Source organism: Anthonomus grandis, chromosome 8 (genome assembly GCF_022605725.1).
Source record: "Anthonomus grandis grandis chromosome 8, icAntGran1.3, whole genome shotgun sequence".
NCBI lineage: Eukaryota > Metazoa > Arthropoda > Insecta > Coleoptera > Curculionidae > Anthonomus > Anthonomus grandis.
In genome coordinates, this window is record NC_065553.1 from 26591305 (window position 1) to 26608246 (window position 16942).

A 16942-nucleotide genomic window follows, 5' to 3' on the forward strand; every position below is an offset into this window, starting at 1 on the left:
TTGTGAACATCTGTTCTAAACTTTATTTTGTTGTACAAATATGGTGGACTTTTATTAAATATTATTCTGTGGAATAAGACAGCGGAGTGAAATGTACGGCGATTTTCCATATCCAACCAATTGCAAGTTTTGAGTTTGTGAATTACTGGCTCAAACTTCCTTATGCCAAATGCAAACCGCAAACACGACCTCTGAACTCGCTGTATCCTGTCCCTATCCTGTTTGGTTAGGCATGGACCATACAATGCATCACAATAATTAAAGTGGCTTAACACAAGAGCATCTGACAATGTTAATTTTAGTTTTTGACTTAGTGCACGCCTATGTGGATATAACAGCTTTAAATTTGCATACGCCCTCTGTACACACGCAGATACATGTTCGCTGAATCTTAAATCTGTATCTAAAATTACCCCCAAATTCCTAGATTTTTTTTCAAAGGTAAGCTCTGAGTTATTTAAATTAATTTTAAGTTGGTTTTCTAAGTCAATTTTTTGTTTTCCAAAAGCAAGTATTTTAGTTTTTAAAGGGTTTAATTTTAACTGGTGTTTTTCTGAGTTTCGAACTAGTTGATTCAAATCTTTATTTATGTTAAGTTGAGTTTGTGCTATGCTATTAGGTGTGACAGAGTATAATAATTGTTTATCATCAGCAAAACTATAATCAATACAGTGTTCAAGGGCATGTGTGAGATAACAGGTGTATATGCAGAATAGTAACGGGGATAGCCCGGAGCCCTGTGGAACACCACAGTGAAGCGACCCTTTGTCCGAACATCCCTTATCAGTTTCTACATATTGAACCCTATTAGATAAATAGCTTTTAATTAGATCGACAGCACTCTGTGAAAATCCAATATGCAATAGCAAAGCGAACAGAACCTGGTGGTTTACCCTATCAAACGCTCTTGTGTAGTCTAACAATATCAAAACACATGAGTTTCCAGAGTCTATATTTGACATTATTGAATCAACCACGTCCAACAATGCTGTACAGCAACTGTAACCTTTTCTAAATCCCGATTGTCTCAAGGGAAGGATATTGTGTTTATTCAGGTGTTCTATTATTCTAGCGGTTAAGATTTTTTCAAATATTTTCGAGCAGGGTGATAAAATGGATATGGGTCTTAATTCTGAAAGGTTTGTGGGCTCGGTTTTAGTTTTTGGCAACGGAAAAACCCTAGTAATTTTCCAGGAGTCTGGAAATTTAGATACGAGAATACACGAGTTATAAATATTAACTAAAATATTTAGAATCAGAGGGCAGCATAATTTTAGCATTTCACTGTTTAGACCATCCGGACCAACGGCATTTGATTTTATTGATGATAAGGCAGTGTAAACTTCCTGTTCATCCGTCAATCTAAAAGAGAAAAGCTCAATAAAGTTTTTTGCCGTACTAGTAGTATATAATAAAATCAAGTCCGGATCTGGTGGTTCAAGTTGAGAAAATTGAAGAAAAAAGTTGTTTATTTCATTCGGGTTATTAAGATTGTTGGGAATGGTATCACCGGACTTTTTGTTTAAAATATTAAGATTCTTGAGAGTTTTCCATAAAATCCTTCCGTTGCCATTGTTATTCTCTAGTAAGTGTTCTAGGTAGGCTCTTTTTTCTCTATTTATAATACTAGTAGTTTCGTTTTTAATGTATTTATAGTAATTCCAATTTAGAGGGGTTTTATTTTTTTTAAATTTGTTATAAGCCTGATCCTTTCGCTTGATAAAACATTGAACAGCATAAGTACACCATGGCTGGTTTCTATGTTTATAGTTAATTGTTTTATAGGGAGCTAATTGATCAAATAAGTTAAGTATTGTATTAGTAAAAAAATCAACTTTCAACACATGATTATTTATATAATAAGTATTATTTAAAGGAGATACAGCCAGGCAGTTGAGCACGCTTTGTTTATCTATTTTACTTAAGCATCTTGACCTTATAGATTTGTAGGTGTTTACTACATTTTTAAAATAAGACTGACCAAATACTAAATAATGATCAGAGAGATTATTTACTTTATTAGTACCGTAAAAATCTTGCCTGGCTTTCTGCGTAGAAACCAAAATAATATCGATTAGTGTTGAGCTATTATTTGAGATTCTAGTTGGACTATTAATTGTTTGTTTTAGATCAAAGAGTTCTATTGTTTTCCTAGAACTCTTTGATCTAAAACAAACAATTAATAGTCCAACTAGAATCTCAAATAATAGCTCAACACTAATCGATATTATTTTGGTTTCTACGCAGAAAGCCAGGCAAGATTTTTACGGTACTAATAAAGTAAATAATCTCTCTGATCATTATTTAGTATTTGGTCAGTCTTATTTTAAAAATGTAGTAAACACCTAATATTTGATTTTCTGATTTCGCGTCAAAATCTAAACAATTTGATGTATTACATGTTATACTTTAATCATATAGTTTTTATATTAGAGCATATTAAAAATCGACATAAAAGAAAGGTTGGGTTGTGATGAGTTAAAACTGTGTAGTTTACCCCTTTTTTATTACGCAGACTTTGTTTATGGTTCGTGTCTTACAAAATATCAAAGTTACAGAATTAAAAAAATTCAAAATATAAAAAATATATATAAATTATATAAATAAAAATATAAATTCTATGCAGGGTGATTTACAGCCGATGGTACGTTAGCCGTATATGGAAAACGGAACGTAGCATTTTTTATTTGGTGACCATGGTAACAGACAATGCCCTATCGATTTAAAATATTTTTAACATTGCACCGTTGCTGCTTATATAGAAAAATGGCAACAGCTTTGATTTTTTAGATTGAACACCCTGTATATTTTTAGATATTTTGATTCCCAGTTTCTTTTTGAGTCTTTTTTAATTATACTTTTCTAGTGAGTTGGCCGACCATAGCGACGATCGCAGGTTTAGGCGAGAGCGACGGTGTTTTTAATTGAAAATTTTAGTAAATGAAAAATTTTAATTTAATTTTCAACGACCCTGTATAACGCTGATTGAATTAGGCTATGGGAAGTTAATCAAGATGGTCTCTTAAAGTGATGTTTAAAATTTGACCTTTTTAGGAACTTAAAATAGCTGAGAAATAAACAATTAGTTATCCCTTGGTTTTTAACAAAACACGCAATTGTTTTTTCTCGTAAACCGCTAGTCGTAAGTATGATTAAAAAAACTAAAACGAAACACGAAATCAAAATAGTTAAGTTAATAGGGTGTTCCATTTAAAAATCAAAGGTGTTGCTATTTTTCTTTATAAGCAGCAACGCTGCAAAATTTTTGTCATCTACTATGAATACCAAATTTTCCGAAAAATGCTGCGTTCCGTTTTCCACATACGGCTAATGTTCCATCGATCGTCAATCACCTTGTCTATATTTATATTATTGCATAAGCATTGATATTTTTCAATAACAAGACTTATCAATTTGTATTTTAAAGTTTTCCTGAATATTACTAAGAGACAGGAAATATATACTCGAGTAGGCGTCCCCTCACTTATTCTAAAATTAATATTGATTATCATTAATCTAAGATTAACGCATATTGTCAAGCGTGTACTCATATTTTATTAATAAACAAAAACGGTTTGAAAACAAAAAAACCCAGAAAAAAACAATATTACACTTACTTTGCAAATGGGACAGAGAGAGAAGGAGAACGTGATCCTCGGCCCGGCCCAACGTTTCATCAGAACCGCTTTGCAGCAATGAAGGTGGAACACGTGGCCGCATTGAAGCTAAAATAAAAAAGAAAAGTATATTAATAAGGCTGTAATAGTGCTAAGAAATAAATAAATATATTTATATATATTTTTTTTTTTATTTATTTACATGATGTCCCCATTCTAACAAAATTACAAACTAAATTATATCCTCATCCTAAATGTATATAATTATTCTGCCATCAACAAATATATTCATAAGATATATTATTAACTTAACAACTAAAAATACACCCTTAAGAAAAATAATCAAAATAAGAAAAGTAAAAGCAATCAAATTTATTTGATACTTGACACATAGTAAACGAGTAAACTCACTCAGACACCTTTTAGGTTTTGAAGGCGTTAAATCCACTAAGTCAAAAACCTGACTAAATCTATTTCCCAACTTGTGGAGTCGATTAATTGGAGAAAATTTACCATCATTTGTATAGTGACATTCAACCAGAAAAAAGGACGTCTCTATAAGGACTCTGGTATTGCACCTAAAGTTTACCCGCGATAACAATTCAGGACAATCAGTAGCATTATTAATCAACTTGTGAAAAAATATCATATCACACCTAGTTCGATAGTGTTCAAGAGAAGTCATATTTAGCCTTGACTTAAGTTCTAATAAAGACGAATTTCAACATATCCTGAGAAATCTATTTTGGACCTTATCAAGACTGTAAATATGGTTAGCATAATAAGGGGACCAGACTATGGAAGTATAAGACATGATAATACGAATAAGCGTAAGATATAAACCTCTGAAGGCAGCTACTGAAAAGTCTTGAGTATTTTTAGTTATAAAACCAAGAGTACGAAGGGCTTTACTAGACAAACTATCTATATGGGGTATAAAAGTCAGGGAACTGTCAAACAACACCCCCAAATCTTTAGTTAGCGATACTCTTAAAGGTATATTACCATTTATGTGGTAGTCAAATGGGACAACTTTTCTAGATTTAATAAAAGAAATGATAAAACACTTCTCCTTATTAAGATGTAAGCCATTAGAGACAGACCAATTATATAGAGAATCTATGTCTGATTGTATCATCAAGCAATCAGACAAGTTTAAAATATGTAAAAATAGCTTCAGGTCGTCTGCAAATAATAGGAATTGGCAAAATTTAATAATACTAAAAATATCGTTAATAAATAAATTAAAAGAGTAGAGGCCCCAAATGTGACCTGAGGCACTCCTGGAGTGACCAAAATAGGAACTGAAAGTGAACCCCTTACATTAACAAATTGTATCCTTTTACGTAGGTAACTATTTAGCCAAGAAAGAAACTACTGTCACAAGGTATAGATATTCAGAATTAACTAATTCATTAGTCTCTCCTTCTTGTTCTCTGCCGCGTAGCTCAGATAGGACAGCTTTAGACTGTTCTTGATGAATTTGCTTTGTTTTATCATAGCCTATTCTTATGTTACCACCATCAAGTCTATTTCACATTTTCATTGCATTCTCTACCAAATCTGAGTATTTAGTTACTACTTTAATTGGCCTATTCCTTCCTTCCGAAGCCTGCCCTACTCGGAAAGCCTTCAAAACATCATCCTGTGCGATGCCGACATTTTAAGATGGGGGCGAGTACAACATTGTCATTGTCAATTATTTTTTGCATACTGGTACTTCCAGACTCAGGAACATCATAAACCATTAGATTGTTCGCCCACTCTGCACGGTCTTCAATTTCAAGTAATATTGATTCCATGTTAGCAGGAGCACCTAAGTTCTGTTGACATGTCTGCTATTATTTAAAATTTCCACTTCTTCTTTAGGGATTTAATCTGCTTCTCCAGTTGAACAAATTTGTTTGTCAATAGAGGATTTTTTTTAGAGAGAGCACACAAGCGTTACAAAAGAACACAATAATGCGTTTCTGCACAAGTATGGCTCTCAAATGAAAAAATACATGGCAGCTATCACATCCAGGAGCTTTTTCTATCTGATCGATCTTCATTATTCACAATATAATCTTACAAACTTTACTAGAAAAACTCCAATAAAAATAAAATACTTGTGTAAAATAAATATGCTACACACACAGTACCGACTTAGCTCTTTAACTTTAAGTAAAATAAGTTTTAGTTTTTGGTATAATATTAAAAAAATTCAAAATTAAATCAGGGAAAAAATAAACACATGTATACAATTTGAGGTTAGGTGATTATTGACATTATTGATATACATACAAAATAAATAATAAAAGGATTGATACACTTATGGGTGGGAATCCTAATGCAACTATATTTGCATTATGTATTATTCGGGAAAGTCAGCAATAAAATCAAGGATGTATAATAATTTATATTTATAATTCCAAGTAATAGAAAAAAGAGTGCCAATGTGAAATTAATTTTTTACTTACGTTAATAAATTTTATTTTTCAACGTGTAAAACCGAATTTTTATTACAATAAATATCATTTTATAAATCCCTATTTAGAGACCATCGGAGATTATTTTTAGAACTACAGATCGTCAGGGGTACCGAATACTGAAATGCTGTAGAAACTCAAAACGTGGACTTCTACTTCATTTAACATAATTACGCAACTTACATCCAAGAATCCTTTACGATCGCTATTAAAATGACATTTCAAGTCTATTTAGGATTTAACTAGAACATGAAATGTGGTAGAAACTGAAAGAATGCATTTTTAAGACAGTTCTCAACATTAATCAGACCTAAGAAGCCTCTACGATCCCTATAAAATATATACTTTTCACCTGCAGATGAAGTAACTATGTAAGACAAGTGAAATTTCAAGTTTACTTAACGCCAAAAGACATAAAATGCGGTAGAAGCTGAAAAAGTCAAGTTTTAACTCATTTTTTAACAAATGTGCATCTCATGCCTAAGAATCCTTTATGATCGCTATGAAATTATGCTTCTCGTCTACAGATGAAATGACTTTGAGTAGTATTTCATTTTAAAATTTGAATTTCGCGTCTTTAGCTATGATGTCATACGTGTTGACAGTTATCCCGTTTTATTATATTGGTATCAGGAATGTGAATGGACAAGTTTGACATTTTGATTGTGATGTGGCTCGATCATGGCGAGACGTAATAATTAATTTATGTTGAGGAATTTATGGAATTTAAACACTATTAAAACTAATAATTTGTGTATTTGTTTGATCGATGATCGCATAAAATGGCCATTATACATTTGTAAAATAAATAAAATTTCAAGTCCATTCAGAATGTTGCTGGAACATAAAATGCGGTAGAAACTCAGAAAGTTGGCTTTTATCGCCCACTTGATAGGTATAGTCAAAGTCAGAATAAAATATGCTTTACTGTTTCAAGAAAAATTTTTGTCTTAAACAAATCTTTAGAAACTAAAATAAAGATTGGAGATTGAGCCTAATTATACATACATTCAATATAGCCATTAACAGCCAGTGTAGAAATTCACATCAATTTATTTGTTTAAGGAGTGGGCGACAGGAATCTATTCGCATAACTCAAAGTTTGTTTTTGGAGAACAAGCAACGGATGCAGCAGGTAATTATCTCAGAAACTCCAGAAACCAATGCCATATCTCAGATGTGATTTGATCAGAAAAAAATAAACTGACCTTTGAACTCTCGGGCCAAGCTCCTGGGTAGTCACTCTGATTGCAAAACATTCCGAAGATAGTCTCCTATCAAGGCCAACAATATGATTATTAAGCAAGCATTTAAAAGATATCAATTTAGCCTTTTGGCGATGTAGTGACAGTAAGTTTGACTCAAACCAGTGATTTACAGACTGTAAATCTGTGGTCATCGAATTCAAGCCTCGCAGTAAGTCAGTGCTTGGAGCATGCCAAAGAAGAGTGGTATCGTCTGCAAATAAAGCAAATATGCACTTATCATTAAGGCTGGTGGGATCAGTAATGTACCGCAGAAAAAGTACAGGTCCCGGCATAGAATCCTGCGGTATATCCTAGATCACTGGCTAATATTCAGAATATTCTGAGCCGACGAACATACACTACTTACGCTGTTATTCTAAGTAAGATATATACCAGAAAAAGGCCACTTATCTAAATCCATAGTGGTAGAGCTTTCGCAGAAAAACCCTATGAGAGACACAATCGAAGGCTTTTAGGTTGCAAAAAACTACAGCAGCGACTCCACCACTAATTATATGAGAATATATTTTGTGAAGAAAACTATATATGGCACCACTGGAACTTTTCTTTTCCTGGAAGCCAAATTGACACTCGCTTAGGAAACTGTTGGCCTTTAAAAAAGAAATAATAGGGTTCTTTATCAACTTATCAACGATTTTGGAAAGAGTAATCAATCAATCAATCAATCAAATATGCTTTATTGTCAAAAATTTAAAAAATTTTGTAGACAAAGCTATACGTAAAAAGCAAAACATAGAAACCAAAATACAAGTACTAAATAAATATATACAAAACTGGGTACAAAAGACATAAATGTACCTGGTCAAATTTCTTATACTAAATGTAAAAAGTAAGAAAATAGGAAAGTAAATAAAAATAGTAACAAGAAAGTAAAATAAAAAAAGTAGAAAAAAGTAACAAAAATAGTCAAAAACATTAATACAATGTTTAAAAAGTCATAAAAAATTTTATAGAAATTTAGCAATACAAAATATTGCTATTCTACATCGTAAAAAATTAATAATTAGCCAGTGCATGCATGATACTCAAAAATTAATATAAAAAAATCATCTACTGCATATAAAGCTCTCCTCAGTAAATATGATTTCAAAGCATTGCGAAATCGAGGAACAGATGTCAATGATTTAATTTCCAAAGGCAGATGATTGTGCATTTTTTTAGCTCCGTAAAGAATAGAGCTTTTTATTAATTCTGACCTTGGGATTGGCTCATCCTTGAGACCTCTTAATGCAGCCCTTTTGTTCTAGAGCGATAATTCCCTGGTCTTCGCAGTGCTTATAAATTATTTTTGCAATCCATGCTGTAAGCAGTTTATAGATTGTAGGTAGGCAGGTGATAGGCCTATATTTTGCAGGATTTTCGGTATCGCTATCTTTTGGCAGCAAATATGTTAGTCCTTGCGCAATGTAAGTTGGTATTGTGGTTGGTTCCTGCAAAAATCTGTTGAAATGACGAGCTAAATGTGTATAAGTGCATTTAAACCATTTGTAACAAAAGTTATGAATTCGGTCGTTACCAGTTGCTTTCCAGTTGAAGGAATTCTCCACTATCTGCCTCAATAGCTCAGGAGATAGTATCGGCTCATCCATTGGTCTTAGTTCTTCCATTCTATCAATCTCTTTTTGTATCCAGGGTGCTTCGACATTATGACTTGTAGGTACGGACCAGATTGACTCCCAAAACTCCCTGACTTGTCGTTTAGATGGTGGTTTACCGCTGTCGTTATTGGTGACATTTCTAAGACACTGACAAAAAATGTTTCTCGTTGTTCTGAAACAGTCTATTGGATGTTTTCTCAAGGTTAGATTCTTTATATCTTCGAAGTCGTTGTGCAGCAACGCTTAGTTTTTGTTTGAGAGTGTCTAAAACTTCTGCAATATTATGATTGGGAGGGTTATATGTGGCATGGGTTTTGTATTGCCGCATAACACTCTCGACTTGCTTGGTTAACTTACTGTTTCTTTGTCTTTTTTTTTTCTTTCTCTTTCTTTTATTATTATTAATATTATTATTTTTATTATAATTATCATTAATATAGTAATGGATCAAAAATTTTGATCCATTACTATATTGCATTTCATGGTGACTTCCTAATTGAAATTAAATTAAACACTGTGAGCACCCAAAGGGGCTGTTATGCATATATGTCTTCTAATGAATCTGTCGTGTCCCACCGAGGATATCTGTTCCCTTCTGGTTTATGGGATCCCATCACACAACCCTGCTCCAGCTCTATTGTTTATTCTGGAGCCATCTGTATACCAGATGGTTTTCCTGTTTAGCATTGTAGGCTCATTGGAGTACTGCCACTCCTCTCTGTCTTCGATATTGGTCAATCATTAAAAAAAATCCATTCAAAATCATTAAAAAGTCATCAATTAAAATCCTTGCAATCCACTGTCTCAGGTGTCTCACCGTGTGACATTTGGCCTGACCAGTCTCATCAGTTTATGCGCAGTCCTCATTCAATCAACAGAGATAATGAGATTCATTACCTTAAAAAACACAAAATCCACGATCAATAGATCTTAAGCTTTCTAATATGTAAAAGTTCTGTCATTTTCAGATAATCATGTTTAATTAAGTTGAACACCATTTTTGTAACGCATAAAACTTAAATATCGTCCACAGATTTTCATTACCGATACTGGGGCAAATTTGAATTAGAAAAACATATAAATTTTTATAATAAGTTGGTATTAAAATAAAATCCGGACTATTTATTAAAATCCGTATTTATTGAAGCAAAACGATTCCAGAAACTTCATTTTGATTCAGAGCTCATTATTGAATCTAAGCATCATCCGGTATAGGTCTGGTGCCACAGTCAACATTCTTAGCAAAATCACAAGTCTGCAATTCAGTGTTGTAATATAATCCTTGGCTGCAAAGCATTTTGATGGGTTCTCCGTTAGAGCATTCGTAATAGCCCGCGCAGTTTTCAGAGTCGGGGAACAGTACGGCAAAATTGGGATCTTCTGATGGACATGCTGTCAAAAACAGAATTTTTGAATGATTTGGCTAGAAAGGGTAGAAATGAAAATACTTACTAGGTAGGTCGTCACCTGACACCATTGCAGCGTAGACACAAAGTACACTTAGTGCGAAAATTAGCGTTTTAGAGAACATTTTGGCGTAATAATTTTTAAGGTGAATAACGAGATTCTTGTGGGTTTTTCAGTTATATATTATGCTTATCATAAAAACAAACTTGATTAATATCTCAAGAGGTTTCTAAGAACACGACTATTTTTTAAGATAATGGAGATAATCACTTGGCTTTTGTATGATCAGCCAGATTTTGAATGAAGATTGTTTATTTTGTACTTAAAAAAAAAAAATTCCGAAAAAACCGGAATTACCGTACTTAAAAAATTTTAATTCATAATTTGCGTAGTTACCGGTGTATATTTAAGTAACTTTCTACAAAGTTACCTGGTAAGACTATGGTGATAGTCACTGAATAATATATAATTTTGATAATATCTCGGATAACGCCATTAATCTGCCACCTCTGGATGAATGATTAATAATTTGGACACTTCTATTTAAAATCAAATTTCGTAATCATTTGACAGAATTGCTACACTGAAGAAACGTATTATTTAACGCACCGTTCCTCCTCCTCTATCTAAGTGAGCTGTTAGATCGTCGGAGCATTGCTAATAGCATCATAATTTTTAATGACTTGCAAAACGTGAGGATCGATGCTGATCTGGTTGCAAATCTGCATCCTGAACGTCAGTTTTTTGGCTTATAATAGTTCTATTAATACATATATATATACTATTTTAATAATTTTGATATTTTTTTTAATGGTTCAGCTCTCTTGCAAGTTGTAAAAAGTCCAGCGCACCTTTTTAAAACTAATTAAAACCTTTAAAGACTATCGTAATAACCTGTCAAGATTAATTAACATTTCAAAAAATAATTATTTCTCTAACAAACTCGCAGAAAATAAACATAACATAAAACAGGTCTGGAAGGTAGTCAAAGAAGCAACAAACGAGAGAACAAGATCGGTCTGCGAATATGCAGCTATAATTGACAACAGCTGCGGTGGTGAAATTGCAGGAGATGATAATATTGCAGATGCTTTTAATTCCTATTTCAGCACAATTAGAAAAATAATGGCGGGGAAAATTAAAAATCCAAGACAGGCCAGCTTAAACCCAAAAAATTATCCAAGTGGAAACTCTATGTATCTTAAACCTATAACGCAAAATGAATCAATTCAATTAATAAGCACTCTTAAGACTAATGCAGCATCCGGAGCTGATGAAATACCTGCACTATTTTTGAAAAAGTATCATAAACACCTTATTAACCCAATTCTACATCTTGTAAATTTAGTATTTGAGACTAGTATTTTTCCCTCAATTTTCAAACATGTCACTGTAACCCCGTTGCATAAATCGGAAGATTATTAGTAATTATAGACCCATAGCTTTAACCTCAAAAATCATAGAGAAATGCATAAAACTTAGACTTGGCGAGTTTTTAGAAATAAATGATTTTTTTTTCACAATTTTAATTTGGATTTAAATCAAATAAAAGTACAGAAGATTTGCGGTCAATTGTATTACAGAACACATAGGAAAGTGGTTCGACTGTGACAAGAGGTGCATGGCAATATTTCTGGACGTCAGCAAAGCGTTCGACACTGTGACACATCGTCGGCCTAATGCCAAAACCATGAATGTGAAAAATCGTGATTTGGAGATATTTGGGTTTGAAGGTTTTGATACTCTGTGAAAATTCAGATTTTTGTCGGAATAATTTCATTTCTTGGGAGACATAGGATCTACTTTGACAGTTTATGACTTGCTTATTATTTTTTCTGTTTATTAGCCCCCACCTTCCAAAACGTCACATTCGTGGATTTGGCATTGCAAAATTTTCTTTCAAATCACTTACAGTACAATAAGAAAACCTAAAGACACAATGATTTTCAATATTTTTATTGATTTGAAATATCAATAAACATGTGTATTTTCATTGGGAAATTAGATAAACTCGGGATCTATAAATCTAAGAAAACAAAACTACTTAAACTTCTAAATCGTTGGCAAAATAAACTATAAAAACGAAAAAGGTTTTCTCAAAAAATACTGAAAATACAAAAGGAACTAAATTTATATGCTTAAATGAGCTTGAGTAAAAAGTGAAATGGTTTAATTTTCATCTGAGTTAGTATTTTTACTATCATCTGGTTCTGGTAATCTATCCCTGATATTACTACTTAACTTGTAAAAACTGTGATGAACTTTTGGGATTGTTAAATCAGAACACATTTTTTGCAAATCCTGATATTTTGGCTTCGCAATGGGTAACTCACATTCATATGATTTTTTTAACTCCGCTATTTTTGGTCGACCTCGAAATTTTTTCATGCAGTTTATGTCATGAAATTCTTTGTTCAAAATCCATTTTGTAAAACACCTTCGTCATGTCCGATTTAAGATAACGAATCCAGCAAACCTTACGCCATGGTATTTTGTTCATCTCAAATTTTTGCGCTGCAAATTCTTTAAAATCATAAACATCATCAAAGCTTCTGCTCCTCACTTCAAATGGGCGTGATTTCATACGAGCATCTCGTATTACTTGCGCCCAACCTTCAGGAATGTATACAAGAACATGTTTAGCTTTCTGCTCAATTTTGGAATGTATGGAATCGCATTCCGGTTCAGTGTGTCCGCTTTCAAAAAATTCATGATCTATGATTTTCAAGCTAGGATGACCAAAAATGAGCTGCATATACATAGCAGCAAAATTTGAATTCTTTTGCTGGCCACCGCAGCTATCTGACATCATTCTAACTTCTGTTACTTCTGAATTAGATAATACGTATTCATAGATATAAGAAGCGATTTCATTTGAACCCCTTTTACCCTGGGTTTCATCCCATAGATAGCAAATGCCATCTTGATTTCCAATATTATAAACTGTCAAGTTATAAGCAGCTAACTTGCGCAAGTAAAATGTCTGTCCTGCAGATCCTTTTGGAGTTGTGAGTACAGCTTCAAGGTCAAAATTGAATGCTAATATAGTGGAATTGTTTATTGCTTCCAGTTTATCAGCACTGCGAGCCTTGCGTGCCAATTCCTTTCTTCTCAAGTGTTGCTGGAACGTTGTTCTTGCGCTTCTTTTTCTTCTCCAGTCATATTTTTCTGTGCCAAACACATCTTGCACTGGTCCTTCTTTGGCTTGAAAAAACCCACGTTATACCTTAGTTCCATTTTGGTCCATACATTGCTTATCTCTTTCATGTTTAGACCTAACGCTATCCATTATTTTTTGTGTTCTAGATGTCACGTTTATCATTTTATAATTGATTTTTTACTAATCAAAATCTATACACGATTGTTACAAAGTATACCATACACTTACAATGTCAAAACAACGAATGTACCACATTCACTGACTTCAAACTTTTAATGCAAGGCCAAAACCACGAAAGTGTCACATTCACCATACGCGCGTTGCGACAGTCGAATACAAACTAAAATACGTCAAAGGCAGTACAGCTACCCCCAGCAAAACCATGATGCTTGCAGATTCGTTGGTTTGGCATTGTCAAGAACTGGTTTAGAGGTGGTTGAAAATGTAGATAGGTAAAAATTGCCAATTTTGCACATTCAAGGTTTTGCCTTGGGACCGACGACATGATATTCTGTTAAAAAAACTGGAAAATATTGGAATTCGAGGGATATTTGAAAAGTTAAACTGTTTGAAAGTTACATTAACCAAGAAACACAAAGCACCAAAATAAATGGATGTGTCAGTTTGCCTAGGTTAGTAGAATATGGTGTGCCACAGGGAACTATCCTTGGACCGGTATTGTTCTTTATACAGGGTGTTTGGAAGGTGAGTAGCCAAATGGACATGGTGAATAGGTGAGGTTACTCGCTATTTAAAACACATAGTATTTTTTTGTTTTTCCTCAAATTTTAGGAGTAATATATTTTTTCCTTTTTTTATTAGATTTTCCCCATTTTTTTACTTTAACCTTAATTTTTGGCCAAAATGGCGCACAATTAATTTTATCTTAAAGACTAATGTTGTCTCATTCAGATTTAGGTAATAACTAAGAAAAATATTTAAAGAGAAACTAATGGTAGAGTAACAAACTTCCTCAAATCAATAAAAAAAATATTACGTCAACTTTACAATAGAAAAAATAATAATAAAAAAAGTTGTGGGGTTTTAAAATGTGTTAAAAAACTTCTCTAGTTAATAGTCTTTCTAATGATATGCCACATGTAACAAAAATAATTAGGTAACTTAAGAAAAACAAATAGGTTTGTCTTCAAGGACGCGTGAACCAATTTCTTGAAAGCAACCTAATTGAGCAGGTATAAACTTATGTCTCTTTCTAACACAGCTAAATATGTTACGCTATAATCTCCTTTATCATCCAAGCAGTTAACACGTATGATAGGCGATGATCCATAGTTTTTCGCGTGTTTCAAAGGGTTAAAGTACAGTTTTTGATTAATAATTTATATCAAAAGAAGTCTTTTAAAATTTTGCATCTTTCAAGCTAAGTATTGACTTATTTTAGAATCACGGTTGCCATAAATCAGTAAAATTCAATTTTTATTTCTCTAATGTGTGTAATAAGTATAACATAAATATAGTGCACGTACGTGATAATTACAGTGTTTACATTAACGGGTTTTCTATTGTAAACAGTATTTGTCTAAATTAACTTATATTTAATTCATATACGGGGTGATTTTGAAATTGTGATTAACTAATGAAATAATGGCTGGAGGAAGTACTACGGATGACGGTGATCCAGAAAGTAATTGTGCTAAATGTAATTTAGTATTTGATGACATTAAGTCGATAATACAATGTACCAGGTGTGCTAAGTATTTTCATGGAAAGTGTGTTAATGTTGACATGCGCGGTTTTCATTTGAGAAAATCGACATGGAAATGTGAATCGTGTGATCCCTCTGCATCTAGTGATGGTGCATACAAAACAGAGCGCGCTAGGAAAAGAAGCCGCACAGATGATATTGTTATTGATTTAGATAATGTAGGAGATATTATGGCCACCTTGCAGCTCTTAGTCAGTAAAACTAATGAGTTAAATTAAAAAGTCGATCTCCTGTTAAACGAAAACCAGAATTTGAAACGTGAAATTGCCAGCCTGAAGGAATGTAAGCCGTCAACAGCCCCATCAAGTGTGAACTCCAAGTTGTCATATGCTGCAGCAATAGGCACCAAAAATGATAGCAAAGTTTTGGTTGTAAAGCAAAAGTGTCCGGAAAGAGATGTAAAGTAAGTGAAGGAGGATTTGAGAAAGAAAGTCAATCCTACTGTTATTGGAGCCGGTTTATCTCTAGGAAAAGCAACCAATAAAGTGGCGGAGTTATCATTAAGTGTGGCAATGAGAAGGAGCTAACTTCGATACAGTCGCAGATCCAGAACAACATGGGTGACAACTACAGTGTTGAGGTACCAAAACTTTTAGAGCACAGGATTAAGGTGGTGGGCATTAACGAGTCTGAGTACAACCTATCAGATAATGAAATTTTGGCCAAAATAAAGAGTCAAAATAATGTTCCAGAATCTCCAAATCGAAAAATTCAAATTGTGAGAAAAACTAAAATCGTAAACAAAAAGTTCAATATGATCTTGGAAGTTGATGCTACCACGTATGCAGTGTTTATTGAAAAGGAGAAGATAAACATTGGTTAGAACCGTTGTCCTGTCTTCAACGAATATGGTATCCGAAGGTGTTTCAAGTGCTGTCGGTATGGTCATTTACTGAAAGAGTGTAAAGAAAATAAAGTGTGTGCAAAGTATAGTGGATCCCATGATGTTAAAGAATGTAATGTAAGTAGCGTTAAGTGTATCAATTGTGTAGTTTCTAATGAAAAGTATGGTCTTAGGCTAAACGTCAATCACGTTTCTTGGGATGTAACTAGTTGTGATTCCTATAAGCGAATTGAAGAGTTACAAAGGAATAAATATATTAAGTAGCCATTAGACCTAAATATTGCACTTAACAGCAACATTGTTTATTTTAATTGCCAAGGTTATCTTAACAACAAAGATAAAATTATTTTACTAGTAAATGACTGGAGGCCTAAGATCTTGCTTTTGAGTGAGACTCACGTAACCCCGGTTATTGAGCCATGTGAGTTGATTATTGATGGGTACAATTTGGAGCAATGCACTAGTAACAACAGTAGAACAGGTGGGGTCTTGGCCCTTATTAGAAACGATATTAGATATAAGGTGGGGTCTGTATTGTCTATTGATGATTATGTCTGGTTGTTGTCTTTTGAGCTATCTATGGGTGGAGGTAAATATTTGTGCTCTGTTTTGTACCATTCGCCTCAGAAACAAGATGCCAAATTTATAGAGTTTTTTGGGGGATATTTAGAGCAAGTTAGTGGATTTAATGGCACCAACATTATCCTTGGGGATTTTAATTTTGATTTATTAAAAAACAATTTTTATAGTAACAAATTATTAAGTATTATTTATACCAATGGGTTTAGTCAAATAATTAAGACTCCAACTAGAATAGTCCAAAGAAGTCAGACTCTGATCGATTATTTAATTTC

At 33.1% G+C, this 16942-nt stretch overlaps 1 protein-coding gene across 3 annotated transcripts in view; it reads right to left on the reverse strand.

The window, feature by feature from the left end:
• LOC126739392 (E3 ubiquitin-protein ligase MYCBP2) overlaps positions 1-16942 on the reverse strand; it is a 714511-nt gene that overhangs the window by 23130 nt on the left and 674439 nt on the right. For all 3 annotated transcript variants that reach the window (XM_050445054.1, XM_050445056.1, XM_050445053.1), the window contains exon 67: positions 3618-3725. In XM_050445054.1, the coding sequence (XP_050301011.1) occupies positions 3618-3725 (108 nt within the window). The remainder of the gene's footprint in view (positions 1-3617; positions 3726-16942) is intronic.